Source organism: Synchiropus splendidus, chromosome 7 (assembly GCF_027744825.2).
Source record: "Synchiropus splendidus isolate RoL2022-P1 chromosome 7, RoL_Sspl_1.0, whole genome shotgun sequence".
Classification (NCBI taxonomy): domain Eukaryota; kingdom Metazoa; phylum Chordata; class Actinopteri; order Syngnathiformes; family Callionymidae; genus Synchiropus; species Synchiropus splendidus.
In genome coordinates, this window is record NC_071340.1 from 23,071,129 (window position 1) to 23,089,964 (window position 18,836).

The 18,836-nt window shown below is 44.7% G+C and overlaps 1 protein-coding gene across 10 annotated transcripts in view; it reads left to right on the plus strand.

Annotated features, from left to right (window-relative positions):
- Positions 1-18,836, plus strand: part of fbrsl1 (fibrosin-like 1) — a 326,042-nt gene that overhangs the window by 211,844 nt on the left and 95,362 nt on the right. For all 10 annotated transcript variants that reach the window (XM_053871994.1, XM_053871995.1, XM_053872000.1 and 7 more), the window contains one exon: positions 5,224-5,253. In XM_053871994.1, coding sequence (XP_053727969.1) covers positions 5,224-5,253 — 30 coding nt within the window. The remainder of the gene's footprint in view (positions 1-5,223; positions 5,254-18,836) is intronic.

An 18,836-nucleotide genomic window follows, 5' to 3' on the forward strand; every position in this document is an offset into this window, starting at 1 on the left:
GAGTCTAACCAGTTCACTCGCAATATGTCCAATGGACTGGACGTCTGTTCATGCCATAACATGGGCCAACATTTCCGTCATGGTATCGTGCAAGTTCGCCTTGACAACAGAGGTGGCTTCTCTCCAGTTGTTGGACCAGCTATTGTTTTTTTTTTTCCCTTGACTTCCTGCAGCAAATACAAGGTTGCCATCAGTATTCAGACAGACAGTCCTTGATGCAATGCCAGCATTTGTTTCGCCGGGCAACTTTCTCCTGTGTTCATCTCTCTATCTCCGAGGCGGGATTCGTGGCAACCCGTCCTCCGAGTGTGACAAGTGGAACCGTGTGATTAATTTGGCCAGTCGCTTTAATGTGCTCTGGGATGCACCGTGCTTATTGTCTTCCTCTCGCACGTCTGTCAGAATCTGCCAGGGAGAATGTCCCGAACAGGCTGATCTGTTTTTGTCCTCTCCCCCTCGCCCCGCCCGCCCCCCTTCTCTTCTGCACTCCCTCATTTCAGGGATGAGCTACAGGGTCGTCTTGGGGGCCGGCCGAGGTCGAGGCCCGGTAGCGGCCGGGGCCACTGGCGGAATAAATCTCCTGTCTCTGATGTGTTGAAAGCTGTGTAAATGTCAAATGCATCTGTCTGCTGTGCTGGCTGGAGGGAGGGAGGGAGGGAGCGTTGGAGAGCAGTGAGGATGAGCCATCTATTGTAGCTGCTCCCCTGTTGTCCTGCCTGTGCCAGGCGGAGATGTTTCTCAGATGCATTTGGAATTATCTCACCCACTTGGTGACTGAATTAGCTTAACCCCTGACCAAAAAAAAACCTGCACCCACCCTATCGTCCCCGCAGCTGCCCTTGGCTTGTTGCAGGAGTTATGTTGGCCACGTCTACCTGACTCTGCCTCCCCTGCTGAGCTGCGCGTCTCCCTGAGCCTCAGCCAGTTTTCCTCTCCACGCTCTGCTGCGGTGTGAGCTTCTAGTTGAGGGATAAACACCACGCTGTGCTCTTTTGATATTATTTTTCCTCCTCGCCAACTCCAGTCTTGTGAGGGCTCATCTCTTGTGTCACAACTGCTACTAAAACAACCAGGGGGGTCCAGGCTCAGCCAGTTGTTGCTCTCCATCATGGGAGGGGGGAACACAGAGCTGCAGATGGTCAGTTAAGGTCTGACTCATATATACCGCGGTAGGCAGACTCAAGCCGCATCTGACCCGCGAGTCACAAATCTGCTTCCCCATAGACTCAGATTTACTTTTCGTTATCGTGATGTTGGTGTCATCCAAAGTACTTCCAGTACTTCCTCCAGTATCTTGAGTTATGAACACATATGATACAGAGTTGCCGATTCTTCGATCCAAATGTATCCAGGTGACTCATGCGATTCTTGTTGACTCATCATACCTTGAGCGATGGAGTCTGAGAGTATGTCGTTGTTTGACTCAGCTGACTTAATCGATTCCTTCTATGGCACAAAGTAAACAAGCAACTCACAGTGTGGACCTTATCTGGGTCATGTTTCTTACCAACATGACCCAGATAAATACTAACAATACTAACACTGTAGTATTGTTAGTATTTACTACGACCATCTGGACTGAGATCAAAGAGTAGCCGACTCTGTTGCTCATGCCTTGCACTCGTGGGTCACATGGTTCCTTTATGCAATAGCTGCCGAAATGTATTTGTTTAAAATGACAAGAACAACATGGAGGGCCAGTTTCAGAGGTGAAGGTTGAGAATGTTGTGTCCCGATGTGGGCGTTCAACCTTTAGAAATGAGTCTAAATTGAGAGTAACCAGTTCACCCGCAATATGTCCAATGGACTGGACGTCTGTTCATGCCATAACATGGGCCAACATTTCCGTCATGGTATCGTGCAAGTTCGCCTTTGAGTTATTGTGATGTTGGTGTCATCCAAAGTACTTCCAATCGATTCCTTCTATGGTACAAAGTAAACAAGCAACTCACAGTGTGGACCTTATCTGGGTCGTGTTTCTTACCAACATGACCCAGATAAATACTAACAATACTAACACTGTAGTATTGTTAGTATTTACTACGACCATCTATGTTATCTTTTACACTCATCCCTGCTTTGAAATACAGTATACTGTGCATCATATCAAGCGACCGTCTACTTCTTCATGAGTAGCCACGATCTTCCGCACTCCCACATATAGCTCAGCCCTGGGGGACTTGAGACACCGCAGCCTTATACATGTTTTTATACCAGCGTCTGGGACCTGCTTAACAGAGGGGGTAATTTGCTGAAGTACAATTGTGTTTCCAAGCTTGGAAAACGTTTAGTCCCAGTTTTCCACATGGCTTAAATGGACCCAACGTCCTGTTTTCTGGTTGTGTCTGTAGGTATCTTGGTTGCTTGTGTATTTGGATCTTGGTGTCTCTGTCAGAGGACTCACCACGGTCCTGGTTTTCGAATGGAATTTTGAACCAGCCAACGTGTTCAAACAGGCAAAAAGTGGTCGGACGTTTTGGATCGCGAATCGTGACACCATCGGTGTGTGTGTCGTGTTCAATAACCACCGTCCTCCGTGTCCCCTGATCATCAAAAGTCATGGCATGCTTGAATTTTTGGATGAAATTGATGATGATCAGTCCAGGATTCTTAAACCAGTTCCAGGACCGTAACCGTGTCGGTGTGGAGAAAGTCCACTTTCAGTGTCGTTTTGAGTGACTTGGTAGTGTGGCCTTCACCTGCTCTGAGCATCCACTGCAATTTAAGAAGTTGGTCTATAAATGGAGTTTAGTAGCGTCAGAATCCTAAACACCTACATTTGTGGAGGCACATTTAAAGGCATGAATTCATCCAGCACCTCAGTTGCTCCACTGACCAATTTCAGACTGGGCAGATTGGGACGTCCTGATTCTGGAGGCGCTGGGTGAACTGTCCTCCGGTGTCTTTGGCTCCAGCCAGTTCCTGCTGTATCGCTGGTCTGGATCTCAAGCCGGGCTGCTCCACACTCCCACTGGCTTCTCCTCAGACCTCGGCCGCTGATGACTCTCCTCACTTCATTATACATTTGGACCCACCGCACTCGGAACAAAGGGCCGCTGTGGCTCCATTGACCCGACTCCCTCCTCATTGTGCCCTGCTCTGAAAGGGAGTCAAACAAAATAAAGAGGGTCCACTTAAATATGTTGCCACAGGGGTTTAATTGACAGATTGAAGGCAGTTTTCTTTTTCTTTTTTTCTTCTGTGGGGCCCCTTTTTTTTTTTTACAAGGCAGCTCGCGCTTGAATTGCTCTACTTCTCATGTGTCCCGCTGTGAGGTCCGGAGGGCCCGCTCCACCTCTCCTGTTTTTACAACTTAACCACCGTCTCCTGGGAGCGAGCTGCGGGCCAAACGTCTTGAGTGACAAATCCAAAACGCTACGCAAGTTCAGGAATGTGGTTAAATTGGGTTTGGGTTACACTAGTTTGGAATGGATTGTAGCCCGTGGAGTGAGTCACAAAAAAGCCTTTTGTCTTCCAGAGTGAAACAATTTGAGAGTTTTCATTCCAAATCACCCCTGAAGTCTTCCCTCATGAGTTTTATTGGCTCATTGAAATAAAGTAGATATTTGATGGAGCTCTTCATTCAAATGCCCCTATTGTGTGTGTGTTTTATACGCTGTTTCTCACATACTAATAGAGCATCAAATGTTTGTGTTTATGATCTAAAGTTTCCAAAATGGCCGCCGAAGCAAAAGAGCCACAAGTGCTGCAAAAATACCTGCTAGTGTAAAACTAGTAGAACATAGCGGCGCCAGTAATTCAACAGTTGATCTGGGCTCAAAGCCGGAGTCACAAGATAAAGAAGTGGAGGATGGAGTCATTTCTCTCATTTCTTCTTCCAGTGAATCTGTGAAATGTATTTTACCAATATCTGAACACTATTATTCCCACATATATATATATATATATATATATATATATATATATATATATATATATATATATATATATATATATATATATATAATTATTATTTTTTAAGTAGTTTGATGCTGAACTTTAAACCATGTCAACAGTTTATTCACACACCAAGACGAATCATTGGAATTGCTCTGGGATTGGGTCTCAGATTTGTTGCAAAACCTGCAACGTATTGGGTCGTGTTGGTGCTGCCGCTTGAAAAACAGACTCAATCCATGGAGCCATCTTCAGGAAGAAGCAAACACATGCTCCTCTTCCTCACGACGCTCCTCTGTTTGGAAGTTTCTTCAGGTAGTCCATTGGTGGTGTTACATTTTAAGCACGGTGCCCCACCGAGACCATCATCCCAGGCTTCACGACTCATGAGATCTGTTGGCAACTTGTGAAATATTTAAATAAAATAAAATTTTGTTTAGGGGATCACATTTGTTTCTATCAAATGTATGTTATTCTGAATTTGATGAACATCATAAAAGATAGTGGAGCAGAACAGGGCCCCTTGACATGGCGTTTCACCGTGAGGGACTAGTTCACCTGCATCCTGGGATTAACTCGGTCATCTGCTACCTATACACAGTATATTTCAAATCTGTTGTGGTGGTGTTCAGAGCCAAGATGTGAATAGACCTGACTGTGCTGGTCCTGGAGTGTAGTGCCTACACTCCCATACCACGGTCGCCCCACATGGTCAACATCTACGTGAAACCTCGAATCAACTTGAAGTCTGAACCAAATGCAATTTGGCCCTCGGCCTCCGTGTGCAAGGCATATTTTCAGAAACAGCAAGTAGTGTTGTTTGGTTCCTTTTAGCTGGGTGGAAGTCTGACGTACAAATTATACTCTGGTTTGTCACAAGGAGGCTTTGAAATACCACACTTAATAGGCACTGAGAATTCGGAGAGCCTGAGCTCTGTGTCCTTGAGATACTATCATCCAATTTTAAAGCACACTTAAAAGGCTAAATGACGAGCTGCGGCTGAATGCAAAGTCATTGACAGGGCGTGTGTGAAAGGAATTCTGTCTGGCATTATTCGCGTTTTCATCTTTTGTGAGTTTACAGCATTGAGTTGTGACAGAAACATCGGAATTGCGCTGAGCGCCGCAGTGTTGCCTTTGAAAGTTTCAAAAAACCTCTCTTCGACGACAACACTCCGTTTCCACCTTCATTCTGCGCCTTTTGCGCTGAAAGCTGTCAGTGAATGAGAGGTTGCACACAAAAATAACATCTGCACTGATTATGAGCTTCTAGAGGCAGGCGAATGAATAATTCCTGATATTTCCTGCGTCTCTTTTCTCTTGCAGTGTGACAGCGACAGTGACATTGACGACAAGGTAAGTCTGCCTTTCCTGTGTTTATTCACCCGCCACATGAAGGGGCTGAGAACTCTGAATAACAAATTTGAGCTCTAAACTAAAGAAAGGAGACAGTCAAAGCAGGAGAAGGGGTGGGAGTGCAGCAGGCGCCCCGCCGATACGACCACTGTGGATCATTTGCATTTTACACAGCGAGCGAGTGACAGGGAAATGCACGTTTGTTTGGCCTCTGTTAAAACATATGACATCATTTATTTTTAGAGAACCTTATTTTGTTTAGCTGCTGAAAAATCGGTCGGAGGCAACTTTTGAAATAGATGAGAAATTCCAAATGAATCACAGACGCTGTTTGAGTGCTGATCCAAGTGGTCAAAACCAGGTCTATTTTCGGGAAGACGTCGAAGAACTGAACTGTTTTCTCTGTGTTTGCAGCGAAACTCATAGCGTGACAGGCGGGTAACATATTTTGGGGTGGCAGGATAAATGTATGAGCTCAGCAAAATCATCCTTCAAATGATGTATGTGGCGCCTCCTAGGAGCTTATGTGTCTTCCACTTTTATTGGTGTCTTATTGGGAAAGTGGGCGGTATTGGTCTCAATAGGTTGAGGAACAGACGGTGATGTTCTGTGCTTGGATTTAACCTTGTTTTTGTCTTTCACTTGTGTGGCCTCTTGCTACTCACACACCCACATCCATGCAAAAGCCATTGCAATCTTGACTTTATAAAACACAACACACAAAACCTAAGCGTTGTTTAAGGTCGCTCAATAAGGTTGGTAGAGTTTCCGAAATTCAGAATGGTTTACTTTCATAGCCTAATGCTTTGGACTAAGAGTTAAAGGAGCATCTCAGGTAACAATAATCTAACGGTTTCTGTCCCAGTTTTGCTGCTTCCTGACCAAGGATGGTAAACACACAAGTATCGACCTCTTACTTGCTTATCCTAAGAGAGGATCCTTATGTCGAGAGCATGTTCCGAGTGAATTCATGGCGATAATACGATCTGAAAACAGTCATGCCAATAATCGCTAGTCTTCAGCATGTTTAATATTTATAACCAAAAATCTTGGGAAGAGCAGATCGCTCTCGGCTTGAGCTCACCCGGTCCGTTCCATCTGGTTTTTGGGTGGAGAACTATACTTCTGCAAGGTTCCGATGTGTCCCAGTCATGTAGTTATCTGATGTGTCTCTCGGAATGACTTCTGTTAAAAGACAGCCTTCACCTGCGTGTTGTGTGTTCCACCCACTGTGCTGTTTCCGCTTAGTTTGTCACATCTGATCAGATTATCACTTTTTTTAAATCATATGTGGGGTCCCAGACAGATTGGGGGAAAAAAACCCAAGATTTTGATGTCTCTTTTCCCCTTCTGACTACCTGGTTTTACCAAAACAGTTCTTGAGTCAAGGGAATTGTTTTATTGATTTGACTTCATGGCGTCATGGAGGTATGCACTTTCACAATGTTTTTAGTGCTTAGCAGTTGTTAGTTTTCCGAAGAGGCCCAGGCTTTTTCCCCCTCCAGCTCTTCGCAGGTCAACAAAGAGACATAGTCCCTCCAACATGCCCTTAGTTTCACTCCATTTTGTTCCACTGTGTGTCATTGTCCAGTCGACTTATTTAATGGACTTAGAAACACTGTGAAGAAGAAAGCTGAAATGAGGTGACCTGCTTTGATGGAGAATAAAATTTCACCATTTATTTTCCATAAATTCACCAGGAGCTAAAATGGCCCCTGGTTTGAATGTTTCCAGCGTCTTTATATCCGTTATCGTCTTGGTCCTGATGTCAGCGCTGCCTCCTCGTTTGATCGTTGACAGATTCGCTCTATCAATTTTCCCGCCGTCTATTTGTTTATCTCGCTCGCAGCAGCCACCTGGTTACAAGATGAAACGCCTTTAGGGAACCTTGACGCATCCTAATTCCTCTACAGTTTAGCAATTACTCCCCGCTAAATGAATGAGATAGCATGTCTAATCTCCTGTAAGCCAAGCTCCTGCTTCATGGAAATGTCTCCAGCTTTTCCTATAAATAATACATTGATAGCGGCCCAATTTGCATTAAGCGTAGCCCAGAAAGTCAATAGGCTTTTATCTCTTCATTGAAGCGGGGAAGAAGCGCGGGCGCGAGCTCGACGACAAGACGGAGAGACGTGGCAGGACTGTCAGTCTCCGTGCGGCTCGCCGGCTGCACCATGGGGGGGAGAGAGGAGAGTGTTTCATTTCTTTCTGTTTCCTCCCTGCCACCGCGCTTTTTTGAAACCAGAATCAGCTCCGTGTCGTGTCAGAAATTCTGACATTTTATGTCTAAAAGTTTGACTCTGCGGTGCCAAACAGAAGCAGGAAAAGATCAAGCTCGGCTTGGCGATGTTGATGTGTGTTTGTCTTTGTTTGTTCTGTAAAACAGCTCCATATTTATTGGCTTCTGGCAGCTCAGGCGCCGCCAGTTTAGAGGGACTGGGACACGGTTCAGATTCGAGCTGTCGACAGCTGATTGTTGAAATCTGCACCAATTGTTGAGTTCCTCGACTGTGTAAGAGCCAAAGTACAGCTTTTCTTCTGTCTGCACACTCATCCCGGCTCATGGTGTTGAGATCCTGAGCTGTGAATTTGATCAACCTGACACTTGAGAAGTGACTTTTCAAACTCTGGCTGCCCTGATCCTTCTAACAAAAGCAGTGGTGCACGAACATATTCACTGTGGAACGGATCAACGTGAATAAACTTCCCCACATTCTATTGCCGACAGCAGACAACGTTATCATAAACATGTCAAAGCAGAGCTTTGTTTCGCCACATTCATAGCAGGGTTTCACATTCAACCATATTTACAATTATCAGGGAAGCACTGGAATCAAAAACCAAAGAACAGAAGCAACTCTTATGGCTGTTTCATGAAACAGTGTCCTAATTTCCTGCGGACAGTAGATGGCACTCTCTGCTGCTTTGAACAACTATTTCAGTGCAACCTCTCATCATTTTAAAACCAAGAGCGCCACCTGCTGAGTTCTGAAAATTCGGACTGTTTCATGAAACCTCATCAACTCATCACTACTTGACAGATATTCATAGAACTGTAGGTACATTCAGGTAACTCTTCCTCCACATTCATGCGTCCTCCTTTATTCCCACATCCAAACTAGACTAAACTTATGATGTAGATCAAGTACAGTAGTAGTGCGGTTTTCACTGTGATTGATGCTCAGAAGATACTTCAATGCTGCAATGAAAGTAATGGTGTCTGCTACGGACGCATCAGAGGAGTTGGTGTCTTTAGTTTGCGGCTCAAATTGGGCGAGAAGAGGGATAATGTTGTCTATTAAGACGCACTGTTGTGACGTACGTGTCAGCTGACGCTCATGATCCATGCTGCAGCTGTTCGTCGATCTCACTCAGGTGTATTGAAATTCCTCAATCCCGCAGACATGTTGACTCTGTCCAAATGATCGCGATCGGTTGCCTCATCATAGCATATATTTTGGGCTGAGTTTCTTCGGTGTGAACGGTCTCTCGGTTGAATACTGAAAATGCACTTTTGGACCATTTTTTGATCAATTTTTTTTTTTGTGCAACCCTAAGTATGATAGCTGTTTTTAGGTGCTACTATGGATACTAGAGTCTGTTGTTCTCGAACAAAAGAGTTAGATTTTATCGCACTGTGGTATCATGGTTACTGCTGCAAGGTTCTTTCTGACTTCTGTGAACTCAGTGTTTAGAGCAAACTTGCATCCTCAATCTGTGGAGTATACTAGCTTCATGTTGCCTCTCAGTGCTCTGGTTTCTTCTCACAGGTCTAAAGGTACAGAAGTCATGAATTGTGTCTGAGTGTTTGGATGAATGCGACCCGTCGAGTACTGCATACTGTCCCCTTTGACCAACATTGGTAATAATAATAATAGCTTGGGTTTATATCGTGGTTTTCAGGGCTTCCTAAGCACTTAACAAAAATTCATTCATACCTCAGTCACTCCAGCAGTGGTAGGCACAGCACCCCCTCTGACCACCACCATGTTCATTCAAACACATTCACATGAGGCCATTGATAGTATTCCATTATGATGGAATATAATACATTTTGTTACACTGTCCTTATAGTACAAGATACTTGTTGTCCTCAGTCATAATTGTCATTTGTTGCATCTAATCTGACTGGACTGTGTTAAGAAATAATGTGCTACTAATAGATCAGATTGATGTACAGTGGCACCTCGGTTTTCGAACGTCCCTGACTTTGAACAAATCAGAGTTCAGACAAAAATTTTGAGATTTTTTTGCTTCGGATTTCGAACGAAAATCCAGAACTCGAACGCCCCCGAAAAAAGCCGGAAAGAACCTAACGTGCGCGGACCGATCAGCTGACCCACGACACGCTTTGTTATTGTGTCTAACTCAGCCTCTGTATGCAGACGTGTCCCGTTAGCTCCATTTACTGACTGTTTCTTCTTCATATTGAGGTGTAAAACCTTTCCTGTCTCCGCACTGGACCGTGGTAGAGTGTCACAGGGGAGGTGCTGGAGCGCTCACTCCAGGGTTTGATGTCCTGTTGTGGGCTGGAGCTGGGACAGGGATGAGGCCAGTCTGGGACAGAGCGTGACTTGGTTTATGACTTTGTCACAGCCAAACTGCACAGAAGCGCACATTCAGAGCTGGACACGCACCGGGCACCTCTTCACTTCTGGAGAGACGTCACTCACTCGGCAACCCCTCCCACATGCAGCGGCCACACACATAGACATAGACACACAGTTCGCTTCTCGAACGGCCGTCTGGAACGGACTGTGGTCGAGAACCGAGGTACCGCTGTACTACTATTGCTACTGCAATATGCCTGTGATACCTGTTGTACAACAAGTATATATTATTTAAAGTGGTAGTTGCATGTGTTCACCTCCTCCTCCCCCCACTGTGATCCAAAGGTTCGAGCCAGATTGACAGACACGAGAGTCATATGGGGTAAAGCTCATGGTAACACAAATAATAGCAGCAGTTTCCCAGTTGATTTTTTGGCGAAATTGCCAGCAGCCACAGCGGAGGAAAAAAAAACAAACATCTGGATGACCTTTCCATTCCCTCAGAAACACATTACTATAATCAAGATGATGAGAGACGTGAATCATCCACAGCAAATTACTGTGAAAAAGAGACGACTAGAGGGGGAAAATAGTTTGACAGCCCATCAACAAAAGTTTAAAGGAAGATGATGGTGTAAAAATTGGATTCCACGAGGGGAAAGACAAACACTGTCATTAGTAATTGTCGGCTCTCTGGATGAATCCGCGCTGATTATTTTCTGCAACGCTTTTCCCAGACAGGTGCCAGATCCTCCCGAATGAATCCAAGCAAAACAAAAGCCTTTCACTTCAAATCATGAGTCACCTGAACACCCACGTTTCTGGTGGCGTCACAGATTAGCTTCATTATAATATCACTTCCAGGTGTTGCCCCCAGGTGCCATCAGCGTTAGGGGAACAGAAACGTGGCGGCGCCGGAGTTCGCCGAGATTCTGCGCCTTGTAAAGCTTCTGCTTCTGTCAAAATGATGCTGGAGGCCACCGCCGGCGCCGCGCGGAGCTGCTGTAAAGTGGTTATTTTATGTAGATTGGCTCAGCCTTGAAGAAACAAGCTGTCAAAAGGTGGAAATTTAGTTCTCATGGAGGGTCTCTTGTCCAAGGATTTCAGCTTCTGCACTTAGAGCTCACAGCAATATGCTACTGCCACCTGTGAGCAGCCCAGTGTTTCTCCCTTCTCGGGTAGCCACAGCCGACAATTCATGGTTCTAATTCACTGCAAAAGACGTCTTCAGTTTTAAAGCTCCTTTGGAATCCCTTTATGCCGGCCGACTTTTGGGGGTGGTGTGTATAACAAACCAACGTTCTGAAAACAAAAGGTGGTGGAAATACTTTTCTAAGATTTGTGGCTCGCTTCACTTGTTTTTGGTTCCTGTTTTTGCAACATGATAGAACTTTTAGCCTGGATTTGGATTGTACCCATTTTTGTCGGGCGTCTCTTGGGTATCAGCTCATGTGGAGCACTTTGGAGGCAAAGTCAGAAGGCTCAGATCCAGAGGAAAGACAGGGACACGATGGACAAAGACTATTAAAAATGGAGGTATCAGTAAAAAGAAGAAGAGGAAGGCGACCAGTGAGGCATGTGGAGTTAGGTTAAGATGGAGGAGGCCGACTTGCTGTGCCGTAAGAAGAGTGAGATAACAGATGATATACTCACTCATTGACGTGAAATGGCGACTATATTCAAGTGAACTCCTTTCCAGAGCGACTTCCTTCCGCACGACGTGTTGATACTTAGGCGCTCCTTGGAATGGCACCCCTTTCACTCTGTGTTCATAATTGTGTGTCACTGGCATATTCTTAGGTAGAGTAGGTTCGATCTTGACATTGGTCGGGACATGACTTTGTCTATCAAAATATAAAATACAAAAACATGTTGATGCTTGACATATCAAGGGATGAGGTTGAATCAAATAAAAAAAACTTTATTTTTATATAAATACTTGCTGTTTGCCACAAAAAATACATGAAAAATATAAGGAAGAATAATTTTTTAAAGTGCATATAATCTGAAAATAAACCTTCACGCTTCGCTACCCACACTCATTTTGAGACACAAGCACCTCCACCTGTCCAACATCTCACTGTCGACTGGTGGCGTTTGTGGGGACGGTCATTCATATATACGCTGGTGAAAAAAATGGCAGCCAAATCGAGCAAAGAATGACGATCAACCCATTATATGCAATGTCACTAGGTAGAGTCACAACATGCTAAAGACATTGGTTGTATTGATAGAAACTACACATCAGTGGCTGGATGTTCTACGCCCCTATATAAAGGACCCCAAACAACCATGCGCCTCAGTCTCAGTGACTTCTTCGACACCGTCGATCAAGTAGAGAAGAGTAAAGTGGAAGGCTGACTTTGTTGTTAACATGGGACGCAAACCTAAACTTGAAAAAAGTCGCTATTATGCCTCGTGTGTGAGAGAATCGATTGTTGTCAAAGGTCAAAAGTTCCATTTTTTTCATTAGCATTATGTGTAGCTAACTTGAATGTAGACTCCAGTACAGTTATGTTTCTTTTTTGGTTTATACTTTATAATCATGAGTCTGAGTCGGTTGTGTCTGAATTTGGAAAATGACTCGGTGGGACCGATATAAAGCCAACTGTGTGCAGGTTAATATGATTTCTAAGTGACGCTTATCAGCTTGTTTGTGCTGCAGTCACGCTCATCACTCGCATTTAAAGTTCTAAGACTGCAATTCAATAAAGTTATTACGGATTAAGTCATGCACTTGCGGCACGGAGACGAACTTAGCAATGAAGCGAATGATGTTGGGATTTGTTGTCACGCCGCCTGCATGCGTCATGTTTCTGGAGAGACGTGGAACCCTCCTAAAGCAGCGTGTGTGAAGCGCATCATTTTGCGGTGGCTTGCTGACTCAGATGCCTGGGAACACGTGTTGGTGATTTCGCTCGGCACGGGTGTAACCACCACCGATGAATGGGCGCGTTTGTGCTGTGATGACGTCGGCTGGCGGAGCTATCACATGGACAATCTGATTTCAAACCCCTTCAAACATACATTCCCTGTCTTTTTTTTTTTTTTTGGAGCCTCCGTCGACGGCTGCCACGTTTGTGACGCTTAAAGTGAGCATGGTCATTTTCCTTCATTGAAGAGGCAGAGACAGAAGCAGCGGCGTCTCAATTCGCCCATGCTCTCGACTGAAGTGCCATCCTGTCTCCATTAGACCTTTCTCACCTCCGATTTTCTTTTTTTTTTGAGCCGCCTTGCGTGCAGATGATGCGGTAGCTGGGTGTAGCGGCTGCTCATGTCCTCCGCCGCCCTTTCCGCAGCGCTCTCATGTCAGCTGTGTTAGCCTCGCCTGCGCCCAGGCAGAGGACACCCAGGTCGCCTAATTCCATTTGGTCCTATTTGCCAAGCAGTCACTCAGCAGAAAGCGTATCTCTCTCAGGGAGCAGTCTCAGAGGAGCATTACCACATCCTGTCTGCCAGCGCTTTAGCGGCTTGGGTGTGCTCATCCGCCAGGGCGACACGCTGGCTGTGATTGACACATTAATTCCTTCTCCAACTCCTTATCTCCCTGCTGCTAGCGGAGTGAATGCTATATCACTGTGTTGGAGCGTCTCTGCCGGCTTATCAGTCACAGTTCGGCAGCTAATGGTATCTTCCGGCTGACGCACACCCGCTGAGGTCGGGCGACGGGATTTGAACCCGTCACTGTTCAACACCAGTGATGTCGCGCCGTGCTCCTGTTTTACTGACGTGCCACCTGGATGTCCCGAGTCAGTTGAACAATATTTATGGTTTGTTATCATTCTTATGTTAATACAAGGTCACTAAATAGTACATTATTTGCTGACCTTCATACGTCACTAACATCAAGCTACATTGAATATGATGCACTTGTGCTATTTGTAACTCATTTAAAGTCAATATAGCCTGTATACTCTCGGTGTGAATGGTGCCATGAGCTGCTCCAGTCTGCTTCATGTTATACACTTGAGTCACAGTGACTCGTCCAGACGTGATGGTTAGCTATGTGCTATTGACTGACGTATACACACAGTTGGAAACAAACAGCAACACTTTGTCGCCTTTAAACAATGCTATTGAAGTCTTCAAAGCTAAGGTGGCTAATAGCCTGGGTGCAGCAGAAGCTATTGTTTCAGGTCTAAAGAGGGGGGTTGCAGCGCTCTCACCAAGTAGGTGGCAACGATTAGTGGCCAACTGCTGAGGCTCCAGGCAACAGGACTTTTCAAACCTCATTTTGAGTACAGTGGTACCTCGGTTCTCGACCACAATCCGTTCCAGATGTCCATTCGTGAAGCGATTTGTTTGAAATCTGAATCGATTTTTCCCATTACAATGAATGGAAAAAGAAAGAATGCGTTCCAAGCCTTAAAATAGTTTTTTTGTAGGAGTGAATGTAGAGTGTCTGCTGCAGGTGGCTGTTCCTCTATGTGTGTGGCCGCTGCATGTGGGAGGGGTTGCCGAGTGAGTGAGGTCTCTCCAGAAGTGAAGAGGTGCCCGGTGCGTGTCCAGCTCTGAATGTGCGCTTCTGTGCAGTTTGGCTGTGACAAAGTCATAAACCAAGTCACGCTCTGTCCCAGACTCTCCTCATCCCTGTCCCAGCTCCAGCCCACAACAGGACATCAAACCCTGGAGTGAGCGCTCCAGCACCTCCCCTGTGACACTCTACCACGGTCCAGTGTGGAGACAGGAAAGGTTTGACACCTCAATATGAAGAAAAAACAGTCAGTAAATGGAGCTAACGGGACACGTCTGCATACAGAGGCTGCGTTATACACAATAACAAAGTGCGTCGTGGGTCAGCTGGTCGGTCCACGTACTTTATGTTTTTTACGGCTTTTTTCGGGGCGTTCAAGTTCTGGATTTTTGTTCGAAATCAGAAGCAAAAAAATCTCAAAATTTTTGTTCAAACTATATTTAAATATATCATTTACACCACGATAAGACGGTACACATCATATGCCAACAAGTTGACTCTTCGCTGAGATAGTCATGGCTGTGAATATGGCTGTAATTCAACATTAAACTGATGTTTACATACATTTTTACATTTTTTTTGAATGACTATTTACAACACTATAGCCACCCCAGTCTTTGTGTTGGTCAAACTGTACACGTCATACACCGCCAGGTTCACTGATCGGTAAGCTAGTCGGTGGCTAGTCGACTAATAGTTGTTCGTCATAGCCCTAGATATCAGTAAAAGTATGTCAACAGACATTTGAGTTTATTCATCTTCCCCGCATCAAGGAAGATCCAAATACATGGAACTCACTTGAGGACCAAGAGCGCTGTCTTGTAATATCAAAAACCGTTCGTGTTGTGGGTCAGATATATCGGCGGATTTTGACCACTGTTGGAGACAACACATGAGGTTCATATACTTTTTAAATCTGGCTCCATACCATGAATACAAATGAAATAGAAAGCTTTATTTACTTTAGCTTTGAGGAGCTAGCTGTGCTAACGTTCACAGTTCAGACGTAAACATCAACAGTTTGTGGCGTATAGACTCCAGATCAGATGGAGTTCAGCAACTCATCTGAGGTTCAACTGCAGCATTTCAGGCTTGTCGCTTGACATTTGAGAGTTGACTTGTGGTTTCTGACGCTCTGTCAATATGAAATTTGCATTAGTGTTGCTGTGCTACGATTAAAAAAAAGAAAAAAAAAACCCATGTGTCTGGCAACCGCAGATGGATCTCTGGGTGTCATCACATTCAATAGGAAGCGGCCGCCCACCGGCAGCGCAGGCACCCTGCTGACGGTCTTTATACAGCCGTAAAAAATGGACCGGCTTAATGTTTCGACACCAGCGTTCATCCGTCCTCATCTCTTTAATGAAATTAGATTAAGTGCACCTGGGAAAAAGCTGAGAAAGCAGAATGCCCCGCCACCTCCTTTAATCTAAAACCAATTTGTCAGTAATATTCTGCCCCCCTCCCGCTCCCCTCCCCAGCCAGCTTGGGACTCGCCAGCCCTGATTCAAAATGGAGGCAGAGGAGATGAGACCAGGGCTGACTGGTTGCGTTCGGCTCCCCACAGGCGCCGTGAAATTACAACTGACATCAGCAACACAGGCCTTAATATGGAGATGTCATTTTTCTCCCTTTGTCTTTCCATTCTCTCTCTCTCTCTCTCTCCATCTTTTCTATTCTTCTGTTCCCAGCCTCAGCTTCTCCTTTCCTGCTTCACACCAGACTATGTATGTGATTTGAGTGACAGCTGCACTTGTGTCTGTGGTGCAAGATGACTGTGTTGTGCTCCAGTATAAAAAAAGATGTCACCTTATTTATGGGTTTATCACGATTTTACCTTTAGATACTACTTAAAGTCGTATTTGAATCCAGAGCCCTTTGACAGTTTCACATTTGCTGGTCCAAATCTGGTTGTTTTGGAGGTGAAAGAACAGTACTTCCGACTTCTGAAGGGTTGACAGTCGACATTGAAATAGTCTTGCGGATGTAGTTCTGTGTCAAAAAGGTAAAATATAGAGTAAATTCATCTGAGATCTATTTTGTGCATTTATAAGTCAGACGCTGAGATTGACTCCTGCAAGAAGCTGAAGATGAAACTTTGATGTTTAAAAGTCAAATATTTATGAGGTTCAAGTCACGTGTTCAAGGTTTCCACGCACGTTCTGATCACATAGGCAAGGATCATGTATTGAGTTTTCATTTTGACGCTTAAGTTCAAAATCTCATTTGAGGATCCAGTTATGCACCAAGAATTTGAATTGAAGATGAATGAAGGTTTTGTTCTCACCTGTTACCTCACTGTCCTTATTAGTTTTGGAATTAAAATACTCGAATCGTGATGACACTGCCTCAGATGGTTGATATGTTGAGATCATACAAGGGTCAAATGACTCATTTGAGTGGATGAAAACGTTTTGTATTTGGTCATATGAATACACATATAAATGTAGGATTTCATTTGGGACATAGTTAAGTGAAAATACTATTTATGGAAACGTATTCGGGAATCAAGTTGTGCAGTTCTCAGTTGAAATTTTGGGGAAATTCAAAGTGTCACAGCAGCCAATGACAACACATGCCAGACATTTAAAGACATTTAAGATACACAACCCTCATCAAAGCATCAGTGTATATAGAAAAAAATAAAAATACTTTAAGTGACTAGCTATCAAGCAACACAAGACAAATAAAGAAATACCCATAATACATAAAAACTTATGACAACATAAATATATAAATACAAATTATAATATAATACAATAATAAAATATAAATACATTGCTCAAAATAAATTGTATAAATCATAATAATAAGTAAATGCAGGTGGTCTTTTCGGAGTGGTGGTTGGCCTCTGCATTATCTTGTCAGGAAACCATGGTGAAGGGTTCTGCATATGTCCATGTGGAAGGTTTTGAATCTCAGCTGAGTTGAAAATGCCTTGGTATTCAGCCGCTTGTGGTTTTTGAAGATGTGGAATCCAGGACCCACCCCTTGGCTGCGACAGGGCCGGCAGTCAAAGGAGCAGAAAATGGATGGTTGAAGTCAACTACAATGGAAGGGGATATGTATTTGTTTTATGATGAAACTGAAGGTATCGAATGATGATAAATCCACCTCTTCGCACTCTAGGGTTAGGGTGCGTAACGTATTGGCTCTGGTTTTCTTTTGCACTCTTTTATAGCACATGATGGTGTTGTTTGTTTGTTTGTTTTTTCAATAATTCTGAGATCACAGGGAGAAAATCGGGATGCATTTTCCCTTGAGAGGAGAGCTCGGTCGATGCGCACGCGGCGGTGTGATAAGCGTGTGCGTGTGGGGTGATGAGTGTGGAAGGGCGCGCTCGGTGCTGAAGGCTGTCGGAGCACATTGGGAGGAAGAGTCGTGACGCCGGTGAAGGAATGGTATCTTCTGCAGGGACAGCCAGAAGACAGCCAGCCGAGACGCCTTGTCACTCGCGATGCATGTCACACTGGGATCGCAGGGACAGTGGACATGGCCGCGCCGTCATTGATGTGGCACCCGGCTGCCTGGTCCATATTCTTTTTTTCTTCCTTTTTTAAAGGTTAGCACTCGTGTTGGCATCAGAGATGAAAATAGAAGAGACGTGGCAATCCGAAGGAGGCCGGCCACTCACACCGGAGGAGCTGTGAGAAGTTGCCGTGGCGTGAAGGCTGTAATCTTCCATCACTTACTGTCTGCTCTCAGTGAAACTGTTTGGCTTGGCAGCGAGTGTTAATAGACCAAATAGTCTCTCTGCTCTGTTAAAATCATAACACACTCCCAGACCGTCTGTCCCTGAGACAACAGTGCTCAGCTCAGAGAATCCCATCACCACTCGCGCCACGTCGAGCCGCTTGTGATGATTGTTGTTGAGGGTTATTGTTGCGCCAACCGACAGCACAACTCTCATCCTTCAAGTCCACTGTTTCCACTGTATGTTTTCTCAAGTGTTTTTTTTTTACCCGCAAAAGTTAAAGGGTGAGATAAAAGCTGCTTTTTACTGGGCAAGTGAAGTGATATGTTGCTAGAAAACGCTATAAATGAACGCTTTTAATGAAACGGAATTTAGGAATTCTAGTACACTCATGTTGACTGGGGCAGTAACAGCAGTTTGTTCACCTTTGTGTATGTAGTTTGTGCTTGCTGTTACTGGGTTCTCCATATTTTGTAGAAGTCAAAGTAAAGACAACAACTCCCCTGTTCTTATAAGTGAATACAGAGGCTTAGTCAGGTCAACAAAGCGGGTTGATACTGAAGAATAATGGGACAGTTTTTGCCACTTCCTGACCAAAGATAGCAAATGGCCTATTATCTTAACTCACTTAGGACTGTCTGGAAAGATGATCTTGTGGTCCCAGGTGTGTTCACAGTGAATTTGTGTTGACAGTTGGTGCTGAAAACAGTTGGAGCTGACAACTATAAGACATGTTGAATATTGACAACCAATCGTCTTTGTGAGTGCGGATAGCTGACTGCTCCCCTCTGGTTCCCTGATGGGGAATGGTGTGGCACCCGTCAGGAAGCAAGTCAACTGAGAAACAAGGAAGCAAAAGCCAAGT